This window comes from Pteronotus mesoamericanus, unplaced genomic scaffold (genome assembly GCF_021234165.1).
Source record: "Pteronotus mesoamericanus isolate MK-2021 breed Mesoamerican mustached bat unplaced genomic scaffold, CSHL_Meso_final scaffold_409, whole genome shotgun sequence".
In the NCBI taxonomy this organism is placed as follows: domain Eukaryota; kingdom Metazoa; phylum Chordata; class Mammalia; order Chiroptera; family Mormoopidae; genus Pteronotus; species Pteronotus mesoamericanus.
Window position 1 is genome coordinate 81,607 of NW_026555316.1, and position 16,563 is coordinate 98,169.

General features: G+C 46.4%; 1 protein-coding gene across 1 annotated transcript in view; it reads left to right on the forward strand.

Annotated features, from left to right (window-relative positions):
* The window catches only part of KMT2C (lysine methyltransferase 2C), a 213,577-nt gene that overhangs the window by 63,648 nt on the left and 133,366 nt on the right, over positions 1–16,563 (forward strand). The window contains exon 3 of the mRNA XM_054593417.1: positions 16,237–16,378. Within this exon, the coding sequence (XP_054449392.1) occupies positions 16,237–16,378 (142 nt within the window). The remainder of the gene's footprint in view (positions 1–16,236; positions 16,379–16,563) is intronic.

Sequence of the window (16,563 nt, forward strand, 5' to 3'; positions counted from 1 at the left end):
TTGGATTAGGATTGCACTGAATCTATGATTCAAATTGGGAAGAACTGACATCGTGACAATACTGTCTTCCAATCCACGAATGTGGAATGGAATTTCATTTTTAGAGGGTGCTGATGTTGATGGTATGTCTTTTTCAGATTTCAGATTCCACTTGTTCATTGCTGGTATATAGGAAAGGGATTGACCCTTGTATACTAACCTTGTGTCCTGAAATCTTTCTGAAAGCATATTAGTTCCAGGAGGTTTTTTTTGTTGTTGGTTCTTTCAGATTTTCTACATTGATGATCATGACATCTGCAAACAAAGACAGTTTTATTTCTTTTATCATGATCAGTATGCCTTTTATTTCCTTTTCTGGTCTTATTCCAATAGCTAGAACTTCCAGTACGATATTGAAAAGGAGCATTGAGTCATCCTTCCTTGTCCCTCATCTTTGTAGGAAAACTTCTAGTTTTTAACAATTAAAGCAGGTTCTATCCCCAGTTGGGGCACATGCAAGTATCAGCCAACGAATGCATAAATAAGTGGCACCACAAATCAGGGGGTGTGCATGTGAGTGTCTCTCCCCCTCCTTCTCTCCCTTCCTCCCTTCTTCTCTCTCTAAAATCAATCAATAAATAAAAAATTAAAAAATGTTAACCTGTAGGGATTTTCTTGTAGCAGTTCTTTATCAAGTTGATGAAGTTTCCCTTTATTCCTAGTTTACTGACAGTTTTTTAAATTTTTAAATCATGAATGAATTTTGGATTTTATGAAATGTTTTTTCTGCGTCTGTTGATATGATCTCGTGATTTTTCTTTTTTAGCCTATTGATGCAGTGGGTTACAGTAATTGATTTTCAGATGTTGATCTAGCCTTGCATGCCTGAGAGAAATCCCACTTGGTTCTTGTGTAGGATTCTTTCTGTGCATTGTTGGATTTGATTTTCTGATATTCTGTTGAGAATTTTTGCATCTCTGTTTATGAGAGATACTGGTCTGTAGTTTTTTTTTGGGGGGGGGCGTTTGTTTTCACTTAAAATTTATCTCTTTTTTTTGTGTTAGGGAAATACTGGCCTCATGGAATAAATTAGGAGGTATTCATCTGCATCTCTCTCCCAGAAGACATTGTAGATAATTGGTATAATATTTTCCTGCAATGTTAGGTAGAATTCACCAGTGAACCCGTCTAGGCTCGGTGCTTTCTGTATTGGAAGGTTATTAATTATTGATACAATTTCTTTAAGAGATGTAATCCAATTCCAGTTGCGTCTTTCTTGTGATGCGTGTTGGCATATTATGTCTTGTAAGGAATTGGTTCTTTCCATCTAGGCTATCAAATTTATGGGCCTAGAATTGTTTACGTTGTTTCTTTATCACTATTTTAATGTCCTTGGGATCTGTAGTGATGCCCCCTCTTCAATTTGTGATGTTAGTAATTTGTGTCCTTTCTTTTTTTTCTTAGTTAACCTGGCTAGAGGCTTATTGATTTTTATTGCTCTTTTCAAAGAACCAGCTTTTGGTTTTATTGACTTCTTTCTATATTTTCTATTTTCAGTGATTTTCGTTATTTATTTTGTTTGCTTACTTTGGATTTAATTTGCTTTTTTTCTAGTTTCCTAGGGGTGGGAGCTTGACTGATTGATTTTAGGTTGTCTTTTTTAATAATACACTCAATGCTATAAATTTCCCTCAAAGCTCTGCTTTCACTGCATCCCATAAATTTTAATAAGTCGTATTTTCATTAATCAAAAAATTTTCAAATTTCTATTGAAATTTCTTCTTTGATCCATGTGTTATTGAGAAGTGTGTTGTTTAACCTCCATATATTGGAATTCTCCAGTTAGCTTTCTGTCACTGGTTTCTAGTTTAATTTCACTATGGTCTGAGAGCAGACATTGTGTGATTTCTATTATTTTAAATTTGTTTTATGGCCCAGGATGTGGTCTCTTGATGAGTGTAGCATGTGAGCGGGAGAAGAATGTGGGTTCTGCTACTGCTGGGCGGCGTAGTCTGCAGGTGCCCATTATGTCCGAGTGACTGACGGTGCTGTTGAGGTCAGCTGTGTCCTTCCGGATTGTCTGCCTGCTGGATCCATCTGCTTCTGACAGATGGGTGTTAATGTCCCCATATATAGTAGTGGACTCACATATCTGCCCTTGTAGTTCTATCACTTTTTGCCTCATGTATTTTGACATTGTTTGGTGCATGTGTGTTAAGGATTATTTTATTTAAATTTTTTTTAAAAATTCAAATACATTTGTCTCCATTTTCCCACCACCACTTCCCCCTGCCCCACCCACCTCCACCTCCCACCCTCAATTCCCCAGTTTGGCTTTGTCCATGTGTCCTTCATACATGTTCCTTGATTTGACCCTTCCCTTCCTTTCCCTATTACCCCCTCCCTCCTTCCCTCTCATTAGTGTTGGTTTCTTTTTTCTTTCAATGTTGCTGGTTATATTTTCCTTGCTTGTTTGTTTTGTTGATTAGATTCCACTTACAGGTGAGATCATACGGTATTTGTCTTTCACCGCCTGTTTTATTTCACTTAGCGTAATGCTCTCCCAATTTCATCTGTGCTGCTGTGAAGGGTAGGAGCTCTTTCTTTCTGCCGCATACTATTCCATGTGTAAATGTGCTACAGTTTTCGTATCCACTCATTTACTGATGGGCACTTAGGTTGCCTCCAGCGCTGGGCTATTGTAAACTGTGCTGCTCTGAACATTGGGGTGCGTAGGTTCCTTTGAATTGGTGTTTTGGGACTCTTAGGGTATAATCCCAGCAGTGGAACCACTGGGTCAAAAGGCATTATTCTACTTTCTTTGAGAATTGACCCCTTATGTAATGCCCCTGGTTCTCCCTGAGAGCTTCACTTGTTACGCCGTCGGCTCTGTCCGACGTGGGCGTAGCTCCCCCTGCTTCCTTTCGCTCTGGAACCCACGGTTGGAACACCTCCCGTGTTCCGTGCGGCTGTGGCTGCGGTCGTCTCGCCCTGTGCGCTGCTCCCTTAGGCCCCCCTGTGTCCCTGCAGCTGTGTGTCCTTGACCAGCGCTTCCCCGCTCCCCCATCCTCCCAGCCCTTGGCCATGACTGCTGTAGTCTCTGCTCAACTTTACATTTTTTATTAGAGTTTTGACTTGGTTTATAAGCTTCTGTAGGCCACAGGCTTTTCCAGGTCCCACCTAGAGAGAGGAGCTCCCATCCCTGGCACCGCAGCTCCGTCCTCAGGAATCTGAAGAGTCAGCGAGGGGCTGCTTGACCCCTTCCTTCCACGCTTTGTTAGCAGAGGGTAAGTGGCACGTTCAGACTGCGTGGCCAGCAGGTTGACCCAGTGCGCTCAGTTCGCACCAGACTGGAGGCTGGCTCAGGGGCCCCCTTCTCTCAGGGGAAGAACATGCTCAGACTGTGCGCTGGGGTGGCTTTCACTCTGTGTAGACCAGTGTCTCAGTTACCCAAGTCTTCTAAGAACCACCTCCTCCCTTCTCCTGTCTGTGATTGCCCACTCCAGACCCTTTCCAGAAATTCTCCTCGGTCATTGGACTTGGTTCACTAAGCTTAGCTTTCCAGAGTGTTTTGCAGCTGGAAGTGTCTGCACGTTACTTCTGGGAGGGACTTTTACTGGGCATTCCATTTTACATGTGAGTCTAGATGCAGTGTTTACTCATTGTTTATCTTGGAAGCAAAGCTGCTCACTAAAAGTCCTAGGAAGTTTTTGTCTGTTTGGCCTTGTTTTGCTTTCTCCATCACCCCAAAACTCCGTTGTGCTGTCCCTGTGAAGTTGTGTCTTTCCCTTCCTGACCCTTGGTATCCGCTGATTTGTTCACTTCCTCACTGTAGTTTTGTTTCTGAGAATTCCGTGTAAATCAAGTACAGTATGTAACCTGTAACCTCTTGAGACTGGCTTCTTTCACTCAGCCTAATACCTGTGGGATTCGTCCGGGTTGTTCTAAGTATCAGCATAGACTGCCCCTTCGTATTGCCGAGCGGCATTGCTTTGTGTAGCTCCGCCGCAGATTGTGTGACCGATCGCCTGTTAGAAGACGTTTGGGTGGTTTCCAGTTTGGGATATCTAAACAAACTATGAGTAGTCATGAGTAAGTTTTTGTGTAGAAGTCAGTTTATTAATTTTTTAAAAATTGTGTTTTATTGATTATGCTATTACAGGTGCCCTGAGTTTCCTCCCTTGCCTCTGCCCCCTTTTGTACCCCCGACTCCTGCAGGCAATTGTTTTTTGAAACTGCCTTAGCTGTTCTTTTTTTCTTTGCCCTTCCATGTATATTTTAGAATCATTTTGTCTTTATTTACAGATAATCCTGCTGGGATTTTTAATTTAAATTGTGTTAAATTTGTAGATCAATTTGGGAAGAATTGACATCTTTACTATGCTGAGTCTTCTATCCCATGAACCTGGCATGCTTCTCCATTTGGGGCTTTTTTGATCTCTTTCATTGGCATTTTGTAATTTTCATTATACAGCTCCTGTTCATGTTTGTTAGTTACACTAATATTTCATTTCTGGGGAAGCTGTTATAAGGGATACATTGTTCCACATACTCCCTCAGCATTTATTAGCAAGCAGGCTCCCTGGAGTCAAGCATCCTGTCCGTGAGCTCCACCAACTGCAAGTCTGCCCGCCACCCTGTCCCTAACGCCTTCTGGATATTTTGTCCACATCGAATAGAAAAGGTTCGTTTTAGTCTTGAGGCAGGACATAGCTGACCTTGTAGATGGCCCATTCAGGCCACCAGAAGACTACAAGCTCACAGCTGGAGCTGGTCAGGGATGATGCTGGCACCTTCACCCCTGATGATCCAGCCTCCAGCTGGGGCTCCAGGCAGGGCTGGAGTGTCTTTCAGACATTTCCGCCGGTCTCCGGAGAGGGACTGCTGCTAATTTCACAGCTCTGGTCCCTTTCTAATACCTAGTGTGCTGCCTAGTGAGTCTCTAACTTCACCAGTGGAACAGTGTCACCCTTCACCATGTTAATTAGCTGCAGCCCTGGCGGGGATGGGAGGTGAAGATAAGCTCCCCCGAGGAGGGGCTGCCGAGGAGTGTGGCTTCCCCAGCAGCGGGGGCGGGCGACGCCCACCCAGCCTGCGAGAGCCAGTGAGAGGTAACCCGCACGCACACACGCATCATGCGGTGTGATTTTAGAGTGAATTACAGGGACCAAGCACTGCCCGTCCTCACAGGGTTGTGTGTGGAACTATTTGCTTTCACCTTCTATAAATTGCTGAAGAAATGATACATTTTAAAAAACAAGATTCCAGTTGTACATTGCTAATATATAAAAATATGATTTATTTTTGCATGTTTTCCTTGTACTCTGCAGTCTTGCTAAACTCACCATTTGTATCATGTGTGAGCTGTAGACATTTTTGTGGATGTCGTTTCCAGGTTATGGAGTGTTTAATTCATTAATTTTCCTTAATTACTAAACCAGTACGTAAAGTGTGTAAGGCTAGTCGGTGTGTGTTTTCTCATAACACAATTTCGTGTGTATTCCCTAGGTTTGGATATTATTTTTATTATTCTTATTTTCTGAATGGTTTTCTTTTTATAAATTACATTTTATTGATTATGCTATTACAATTGTCCTGAGTCCCCCCCTTTGCCCCCCTCTATTCTCCCCCCCGCTCCCTCAGGCAGTCCCCCCACCACTGTTCACGTCCGAGGGTCATGTGTGTAAGTTCTTCGGCTGCCCCCTTTCCTAGGCTGTACTTCATACCCCCATGGCTATTCTGTAACTACCTGTTTGTACTTCCGATCCCCTCGCCTCTTTGCCCCTTCCCCCCCACCCCCTCTCATCTGGCAAACATCAAAACGCTGTCTGTATCCATGATTCTGTCTCTATTCATCTTGTTTGCTTAGTTTGTTTTTTAGATTCAATTGTTGATAGATGTGTATTTATTGCCATTTTATTGTTCATAGTCTTGATTTTCTTTTTCTTAAATAAGTTCCTTTAACATTTCATATAATAATGGTTTGGTGATGATGAACTCCTTTAGTTTTTTCTTGTCTGGGAAGCTCTTTATCTGCCCTTTGATTCTAAATGATAGCTTTGCTGGGTAGCACAATCTTGAATGTATGCCCCTGCTTTTCATAACTTTGAATATTTCTTGCCAATCTGTTCTAGCTGGCAATGTTTCTTTATAGAAATCAGGTGGAAGTCTTATGGGACCTCCCCTGTAGGTAACTAACTGCTTTCTTCTTGCTGCTTTTAAGGTTCTCTCTTTATCTTTAACCTTTGGCCTTTAATTATGACAAGTTTTGGCGTGGGACTCTTTGCATCCATCTTCTTTGGGACTCTGTGCTTCCTGGACTTGCATATCTATTTCCTTCACCAAATTAGGGAAGTTTTCTTTCATTTTTCCAAATAGATTTCCAAGTTCTTGCTCTTTCTCTTCTTCTTCTGGCATCTCTATGATGCAAAGGTAGGAATGCGTGAAGTTATCCTAGAGGCTGCTTTCCACTATCTTCATTTTTTTTCCAGATTCTTTTTTCTTCTTGTTTTGATTGGTGGTTTTTTGCTTCCTTATGTTTCAAATCATTGATGTGATTCTTGGTTTCATCCACTCTACTGTTGTTTTCCTGTAAATTGTTCTTTATTTCAATTAGTGTATCCTACATTTCTGACGATCTTTTTCATGCTGTTGAAGTCCTCACTAAGTTCCTTGAGCATCCTTATAACCAGTGTTTTGAACTCTGCCTTTGTTAGATTGCTTATCTTCATTTTGTTTAGTTCTTTTTCTGGAGTTTTGATCTGTCCCTTTCTTTGGGCCATGTTTCTTGGTCCCCTCATTTTGGTAGCCGCCCTGTGTTTGTTTCTATGTATTAGGTAAAGCTACTTTGACTCTGTGTCTTGGTCATGTGGCCTAATGTAGTAGGTGTCCGTAGGGTTCGGTGACACAGGCTCCCCTATCACCCAAGGTGGGTACTCAAGGTACGCCCTTCCTGTGTGCTAAGTACATCCTCCTTATGTAGTTTAGCCTTGATTGCTGTTGGCAGGTCAATGGGAGGGATTTACCCAGGCCAGTCAGCTACAAGGACTGGCTGTGACCACTGACCACCAACCTCCGCTTCCTAGGAGGATCAGCTGTGCAGGGGCAGCGGGTGGTGCTCGACATGGTCTGTAGCTGTCCACTGGGTGCACTGTGGCCCTGTGGTTTCCTGGGTGGTGCAGGCCAAGGTCAGCCCGACCTGAGTTCTTCCTGGGGCCACTGTGCATGAGCTGTAAAGCCATCTGAGATGCTGGTACTTGTGCTGGGCGTGGAGATTCCCAGGCAAAGAAGCCAAGCTGTGAATCTAGGCTGGCTGCCGCTAGTGCCAGGCCTGGGACCACTTCGCAAGCGGTGGGGGGGCTGGAGACTCCCTGAGGCTGGCTGCTGTTTGTTTGAGAGGATTAAGGAAGTTGTAAAGCAGGAGCCAGACCAGCATTCAGGTGGAAAAGTCTCTGTTAACAGCCAGCTGGGTGGGCCTGTGAGTTGGGTGGGATAGAGCTGCCCGGATCTCCAGGGCGGGGCAGGCAGCGATGGCCAGGCTGGTGGAGACTCAGATAGGGCCCCACCTGCTGGCTCTGCGGCTCTGCGGGAGGGGAGGGCTCAGTACAGGGACCGTGGCCTCTACCCACCTTTCTGTCAGGAAGAAAGCTGTCTCCCAGCTCTCGCCTTGATGCCATACTCTTCAGCTCCTCCCCCTGTGGCCCCGGTGCTAGAGCTCAGAGGGCGTGTGTCTGAGTAGGTGAGTCTGTGTGTGGGTTCTTTAAGGGCAACTGCTTGGGACTCCAGAAATTTCTTCCACCAACTCAGTCTCCTCTGGTATTTCAGCCAGAAGTTATGGGGATTTACCTTCCTGGCGCTGGAGCCCTGGCTGGGAGGCCTTGTGTGCGCCTGGGACTCCTTGCTCCCGAGACGTCCTTCCTGAAGGGCCAGCCCGTTCCTTGTCCCCGCCCCTCCTGCCAGTCTGGATGGATGTGGTTTCTTTAGTTCTGTAGTTGTTAGACTTCCATTCAACATGATTTCTGATGGTTCTGAGTGATGGTTGTTTTGTAGTGTGGTTGTAATTTTGATGTGGTTGTGTGAGGAGGTGAGCCCTGTTTACCTATTTTGCCATTTTTATGAATGGTTTTCAATTGCAGTTTTGATCTCCCCTTTGACTTCTGAGGTGCTTAAGAGAGCTTTAAAATTTCTAAGTACTTGTGTGGATTTTACTTTTGTTTTTGTTATTTCTATTTTTATTATATTGTTGCTTTGGTGTCCTTTTTACATTTTGGAATTTTGGGTTTGGTTTTTTTTTTTTTTTTTAAGATTTTATTGATCAGTTTTTAGACAGAGGGGAAGGGAGAAAGAGAGGGAGAGAAACAGCCATGTGTGGTTGCCTCGCATGCCCCCTACTGGGGGCCTGGCCCTCAAGCCAGGCCTGTACCGCGACTGGGAATCAAACCAGTGACCCCTTGGTTTGCAGGCCGGTGCTCAATCCACTGAGCCACACCAACCAGGGCGGAATTTGAGATTTCTTAAAGTCTGTTTTTTGGAAATTTTCAGCTGTTACATACTCAGATACTGCCTTGCACCATTCTCTGGTCTTTCTAAATGCTCGTTAAACTGTGTGGCTGTGTTCGTTGCCATATCTCATCTATCTCTGTTTTTTAAAAAATTCTTTGTCCTTCTGCCCTGTATTCTGAATAGTTCTTTCCAGGTAGACCTTTCAGCTTATACCTTTCTTGCTTTGTCAAATCTTCCATTAAATATATCTATCAATTGAACCATTTACCACATTTTAAAATTTATTATTCTTTTTCAAATTTGCATGAGTTTTTATAGTTTCTAGTCCCTCTTGAAAGATTTACTGCTTGGGTTTTATTACCTTTAACATGGTAAATACAGTTTAAAGTCTTTGCTGAATTGTCCCACCCCCCAGAGCCCTGTGGCTCGGTCGCAGTTGTTTCTGTCCGTCCTTGCTCCTGTCACCTTAGCTCCTCATACACCTGATCTCCTGTGCCTGTGTGCTGGACAAGGTATGTAACAGTTTCGTTGTAGAAATATATTGATGGGGTTTTCCCCTCCAAAGATGGTCTTTATTCCTGGGGGCCTTGGCGCACCGGTGGTCTAGGCCGCCGACCCCGTTCAGAGTCACAGCTGTAGCCTCCGTTCTGAGGCCTGCGCCCCAAAGCCGTGCAGCAGTCTTTGCAAGAACTGGTGCGTTCCTGGTTCACGCTTACACTTCATTCCCAACCCTCTGGGGTTCCGGCCATGCCTGACCTCCCACCTGTGGAGGGTGTAGACATCTCAGACCCTCTACGAGGTGGAGGCCTGCTCCCCAGCGGCCCACCCGCCCTGGGAAATGCAGCCGTGGGCGCCCCTTTGGTGCCTGGATGGTATATGAAACTTGATACCCCTTTACTGCATTCAGTGAGGTAGGATACTGTTAGTAGGAGTAAAATAACTCAAATTTCAAGAAAGAAGGCAAACTGTGGGTCATGCACTCTTGTGTTCGAAGGTCAGGTGGATCTGAGCTGCTTAATTCAGGCTCACTGTTGTCACCAAGTACCTGGGTCATTGCGTCGCCGCCTTTTTGAGTCACTTCCCTCTGAGGGGAGGTGGCTGCGTGATTTCTTGTCCCTCTCCAAGCAGAGGGGCCCGTCCCTGTGCCAGTCAGGCGTCTAGGGCCAGGTTAGGTCATGTGTCTGTCTCTGACCCAGTCTGTTTCAAAAGTGAACCGACCGCGCCCTGGGCAGAGCAGTCGGAGCGCACCCTGGGGCAGGACGGGGGCAGCTCGGGGACTGCAGGCAGGGGTGCGCCGGTCTCCCTCCGTGTCCTCTGGGAAGGGCTGCGACCGGGAGCAGCCGTCCCGCTGCTGCTTTGGTTGAGCTGCTTTATCTGCAGATTCGATCCTCACTGTGTTTCAAGAATGTTTTCTTCCGTAGATGCTTTGGATATGTTTTCCATTCAGTCTATTTTCCTTGTCAAGTAGGAATAATTATGCACATTTGTCGTATACGATGTGTCTTCCTTAACTAATCTTCATCACCACTTCCGCTGTTGCAGAATCTGAGTTTTCTCTAATCCATCCTCCACATTACTGATGTTGTTTGCAGAGTTACTGTTGCTGCTCCATGGGGTTCCTCTTGTTTTCACTTCTGCAGTTATTTTATTTTCAGCAACAGTGAGTTTAGGCTCTGGAGCCGGGCGCCCGTGTTGGAACCCAGGCTCTTCTGCTGGCTATGTTCTTGAGCAAAGTTCCTTGGCCTCTTAGTTGCTTCCTTGCCTGCGTCACTTCTCAGGAGCCCGTGTGCACCCAGCAGGGAGTAAGGAAGCAGGGGTCCCCTCGGGGGCATAGCGCAGGCTCGTTTGGTCCACAAGGGCGACGGGCTCCTGCGCTCTCTGTGCCTTCCTTGTAGCGCATGTCACGGTGTGCGAGCATTCGTCCAGGCTCCGGGTGTCTCCTGCCCTAGAGTCTGCGGGGCCGGGCCGCGAGGGGCCTGGGACCCTTCTGCTCATGCCGCCGGCTGCCTGGGGAGCGATGGAGCCCAATGTCTCGGATCCAGGAGACTCGTGCCCCCACCGGCGCCTGTGAGCTGCGGGGAGCACACTGGCTCATAGCTCTGGGAGGCGCCGCACCCGGCCGCCGTCCGTGGGAGGCCGCTGCGGCGTTTCCGTGTGCTTGTGTGCACTGGCTGCTTGCGCGGTGCTAGGGGCCCGGTAAGAACGCGCTGGACGTTAGCCAAGGGGATATTCACTTAGATATTCTGTTCTAGTTATTTGCACTGAATTTTGAGGCCCAAGTAATGTATTTCTCAGAAAAATAAGATTACTAATAGCTGGCATTATATGATGAAGATGTATGTTGTAATTTGTTGGTTTTAGTTTTTTAAATTAATTTGCAAAATGCTTATTCACTAAAAACACATTTTAAAAAAGTTATACAGAAAAACTAAAGTAGATTAACAACTTTTTATATTGTTATTCTGTTACAATTGTCCCAGGTAACTTTAATAACAAAATTAAACATTGAGAGAGCAGCTGACTTTTAACAATTACTGCTTTAATTAATGTCAGTGTGTTTTGGCTCTTGATAAGTATTGGACTCTTATACTTAATCCTTTGTTTTAAAAAACATCACATTGAAATTACAACAGCAATGTGTATTTATGAAAATTTATTGAACTATGGATAAGTATAAAGACAGTAAGTTGCTATAAAAGTGTTAAGTCCCAGAGAAAACCAATATTTCACATTTTTGTGTATTTATTTTTAGTTGCTATATTTTAAAGTCTTTTTATGCTCTCTGAAAGTAGTGGCTATTTCATATTAATAATCACTATCAATATGTTAAGCAGTTCAATGACTAAAAGTAGGATAGATAAATGTTTAGTTTCTTGGGGTTTATATTCTGTTTCCAGTGTAGTTCTAATTCTTTAGCTTTACAGCATATTTTGGTAGTAGTGGATACACTAGATTCAGTGAGATTCGAACACACTCAGAAAATACAACTGTTGAAATGCCAACTTCTTTTGACCACAGCTGTTCAAAAGAAGGAGAGGACATGATTACACAATTTCTTAGATACATTTTCTTATGTAATCTTAGCTGAAAAAAGGATGGAAAACGTCATTCGTAGAGGTAAAGGGAGTTAGAAGAGAAAAACAGCTTTTATTCTATTTAATAGTTGTCTAAAGCAGAGAAGCAGGCATATTGTTTGGATAACCAGTAGAAACATGTCATGGTTGACTAACATAATTATCAAACACCAGCCCATTTAAAATATATTGTGTAGTTTTATCTGCTTTCTGCAGCTCTTTATGTATGTGTGTGTGATACGGTTTATTGGCTTGGTTTATGTTACGTAGTGTATAATGAATTCAGTGAGTATTGATCATCCTCCAGGTTCTGCCATAGGCTCTGGTTTGTGAACCGCATGTAGCGCCCACTTGCCTAGAGTGCAGTCTGGTGGGGGGCTGCCTCCTGTGCATGGGGGCTTTTCTCTGCCACCGACCACTTGGATAGACTCTTTTCCAAAGTGTTGTGTTTTGTTTTCTTAAAGATTTATTTATTTATTTTTATTTTTTGAGGGGGGAAGGAAGGGAGAAAGAGATGGAGAGAAACATTGATGTGTGGTTGCCTCTCACACGCCCCCTACTGGGGACCTGGTCTGCAACCCAGGCCTGTGCCCTGACTGGGAATCGAACTGGCGACCATTTGGTTCACAGGCCAGCACTCAGTCCAGGGAGCCATACCAGCCAGAGCCAAACAATGTTTTTAAATGGATGAAATACATAAGATCGCAAAAATAATTATATTGAAACAGTATCAAAATAACAAAAGGTCAAGTTTGTAATTTTGTAATGCGCTTTTAAATTTACTCCTTGCCCTGGTTGGTGTGGCTCAGTGGATTGAGCACTGGCCTGTAAACAGAAGGGTCACCAGTTCAATTCCCAGCCAGGGCAGAGGCCTGGGTTGCAGGCTAGGTCCCCAGTAGGGGACGTGCGAGAGGCAACCACATATGGATGTTTCCCTTTCTGCCTCCCTTTCCCTCTCTCTAAAAATAAGTAAATAGAACCTTTTTTAAAAATTTACCCTTAATTATAAAATCTAATTTAATAATTACTATAATTTGGAAGTGATGATGAGGGTAAAGGCTGTTTCTGAGATATCTTCAAACACCGAATGCAATCAGAAATGGCTTTCTTTTGGCGTCCTAGACACAGGTACACCACTCCTGCTGTTCGTGCATTCCTCATGAAATGGGCGTTAAGAATTCTAAATCTCAAAGGTTGGTAAAAGTGGAGATGTAATCTCTCCCTCCAAGGTCCTAGAACCCTTGATTAAATATAATTTAAAACTTCATTATGAGAGCCCTGGCCCGCGTGGCTCAGTTGGCTGGAGCGCTGTCCCAAGAGCTTGACGGCCACGGGTTCCAGCCCTGGTCAGGACGCGTGCCCGGTTCCATGCGCGTGCCCGGTTCCGTGCGCGATCCTCGGTCGGGACGCGTGCGGGAGGCAACCGGTGTTCCTCTCTTATCAACCTTTCTCTCTCTCTCTCTCTGTTTTCCTTCCTCTTTCTCTAAAAGCAATGAAAAAGTGTCCTTGGGGGAAGATAAAAATATTTATTTAAAGATAATGATGCTTTGAAAGTCTGTACTGTGTATTGATGAGGGAGGCCATAACTGGGTGTTGGATTACTTTTGACACATGATGGTCTATTACGCTGTCGTGTTGGTGAGTTTGCGGAATACACTTGTAGGACACATACAGCTCTTTGAAAGAACTATTAACATTTGAGGGAAATAATTTCATAATTGTCCCAAATCAAACTGTTTTTATCTGTGAATTTGACTGTGAGATGTTTTCTCAATAATCTTACTCAGTAGTGCTTGAAAAGTAAAGAGAAAAACTCTGTACTTTCAGATTTCATCTCAGGATCAACAAGTGTTCCTCAGGCACACGGCCTTACTGAACCTGGCCATTTCTCGTTGCCGTTGATCTGGTCGTGCAGCTTCCGGGCTCCAGCAGCTCTGCGGCCCGCTCTGCTTCCTGTTAGCCAGGGGTCTTGAGACTTTGACTTTGCTTATCTTTTAAATGAGGGTATTATACCAGATACTGTTCCGATTTAAAAGGGAAGGCGAGGGAGAGGCCCACCGGGCACACTTGGGTTTGTGTGGTTTTGCTGCCCTCCCCCCTCCCCGCCACCTCTCATCACACCTGTACCTCCATCGGGACAGTCCCTGCCTCCTTGTGCGGCCATTTGCCTCCTGACAAGATCTTGACTAAGGCTAAGGATCCCGATTCTGTGTTTGTAGGTGGGACTGCCTTGGAATAGAATGTTATTTTTTTGGTAAAAAATCACTCTACAGTAATGATTTGTTAACTCTCTAGCACAAGGCCAGGAGGTGCTGAATAAATAAAGGTTCTCTTTATTCCTCTTGCCTCTCGCAACACAATTTCATCATGCGTGATCGGACATCGAGAGTTCAGTGTCTAGTGGGTGACACTCAGCAGACGGGGGAGTTAATGCGCCATCAGCACGTGGCCGATCAGGGCAATGGCCAGGTGCTCCACGTGTGTTACCTCTTCTGATCCTGAAGACAGTTTTATATTAGGTGGTTTTAGTTAGTACCTTTGACATGATTAGAACACTGAACTTTGCTGGCAGATGACTCAGCCAGGATGTAAATTATGGACCGTTCAATGCAAGCCTTTGATCTTACCCCAGTGAATATAGCCTTTGCTATTAACTTAAACTTTTTGTGTCATGGAACCGACCACGGAGGATTAGCTCACAGTTGCAGGAGGTGGAACTGCATTGTGTAAGGGCAGGCTCCGATCTGGCCTTCTGTCGTGTCCCACTGACACTTGTTTCTGGAAGATGTGCCCAGCACACAGGGGGCTTGCGCTGGCTGCCCAGCTCTCTGAGGACGCCCCTTCCCTGGGGGCTCTCCTGCCCACTCACTGCCGCACGGGCGCCACCTAGTGGTTCCAGGTGAGACCCCCGCCGGGACTGAGGGTAAAGTCGCTTCTTCCTTCACCCCCAGGGGTGCGGCTTTCCTGAGCGGGGCACAAGCCCAGGGTAGTGTGCAGGGGGTGCATTTTTCCTGGCTAGCTGTGGGGAGCCGCGCCGGGGCACAGGAGGTCATCCCTCCCTGCCGCCAGCCGCACAGCGCTGCCACCGCACGCGGCCCGCCTCCCGAAGACCCCTGCCTGGCTTCTGTCGGGCCACGCCATCCAGCTCACGCACCGCGTGAAGAACAGCGGTTCCAACAAGACGGGCTCTGCGACTACATGTAGTTTGCCACCTTTTCGGGCACCTTTTTCTTACCTTTTTTGGTGGGTGGAACTGTTCACTAAGAAGCATATAAATGTTTGTCCTTATTCCTTAAAGATGAAGGACCAAAACAACAAAATCCAAACCAAAAATAAAACCGAACCTGCTGGTTCTTTAGTAGATCCAGGCGAGGATCATGGGCAGAGGAGAAAAGAGACATTGATTTAAAAAACCTTTAGTAAGTCCAGAGGAGACTGGTGAAACCTGGGTGAAAAAAAGATTTATTACCATCCAGGTTTCTTGTCCAAGGAGAACACACGCAGCACACAGGCAGGGCTGCACTCACGTTGCGAGATCTGAGAGACCGGCCACAGGGACGGTGACAGCATTTCGCCGCCGTCGGCAGCCTCACACCATCCGCTGTTGTGTTCTGACCTGCACGCAGGTGGACCGAGGCTGAGGGAGACGACTTGTACCCCAGGTCGTGGGGTTAGGGGCTGGTAGAGCTGCCACTTTGGGACCAGGCCTTTCAGATGCCAGAGCCACAGCGATCGGTTGTGTGTCCCCGCTTACGAAGGAAGAAGAGCATCTTGCTGAGGAGGAGGCGGTTCCCGGTGTCAGAATAGTTTATGGAAGGTGTGGAGGCCACCGGTGGCCCCCTTGCTTGTCCTGTAGCCATGGGTGGCAGTGAAGGGCCAGCCACTGTGGTGGCAGCGTGGAGGCAGCCGTCCCGGACCCACTTTGTGAAGTGGGGGGGGGGGGTAAAAGGGAGGACGGGCGGTGGGGAGGGGTTGGAGGGACTGCCCTGTGCGCACGTGGGGTTGGCCCAGAAAGGTCTGGTACGGGCCGTAGGGAAGGGTGGAGCCTAGCAGTGGAACTGGCCTGCGGCGGGCGCAGGGCGATGCCCCTCCTGCGGGGGTCTGGGGGCAGGACCTCTGTGCATAGAGAAGCGGCGAGAGGGAGGGCCTGTGTGGAGCCCCTCTCAGCGGTGACTGCGCCTCCTCAGGTGGCCCAGGCGCGGGGCCTTGGGCTCCGGGACAGTCCCAAGGGCCAAGGAGCCGAGGCGCGCTCTTCCCAACTGGTGAGCTCGCGGAGTGGCTGATAACTAGAAGGCGTAATGACTGTTTAAATGAACTATAATTGTGATTTATAACTGGCCAAGAACTGTTTCTAAAATGAGTTATGTGGAAATACTTTGCTGTGTCAACGAACTGCTATAACCTGAACATAAGGTTTTTCATAGTCACTAGTAGGAGGGGACTTCTCAGAGTGCATTGTAATTAGGGACAAGAGGAAGTATGCCGTGTTTTACATGTGATCACCGTTTGGCAGTGGAGAATAAAAATAAACCCTCCATTAATGATGTACATAAACTTTTCCTCTGACTGAAGTATTGTCATTTGTGTCGTTCTTTTTCCTTTATGACATGTGCTCTATAGCTAAATTTACCAAAGATTAATATGATGGCAAAGTGACTCTTCTCTCTCGTCTCCCCCGAAGCAGAGATCAAAGAGCAGTCTGCGGAAGAGGATGCGGAAGCCGAGGCGGACGGCAGCAAGCGGCCCGCCCCGGCCCTGCAGCGCTCGGTGTCTGAGGAGTCGGCCAGCTCCCTGGTCTCCATTGGTGTCGAAGCCAAGATCAGGTCAGAGGGTGGGTGTGGCTGCTGGGGGGGGGGTTGGCTGGGTGACTGCAGAGGCCACGCGCGCGTTCAGCCTGGGACCCGAACCTTGATGGAACGTCATGATCGAGTGGCTTCTGGCCGCGGGGGGCTAGCCTCTGTGCGGTTGGGGGAGCGCGGTCTCTGGCCCGGGCGGCCGCAGAGCCAGG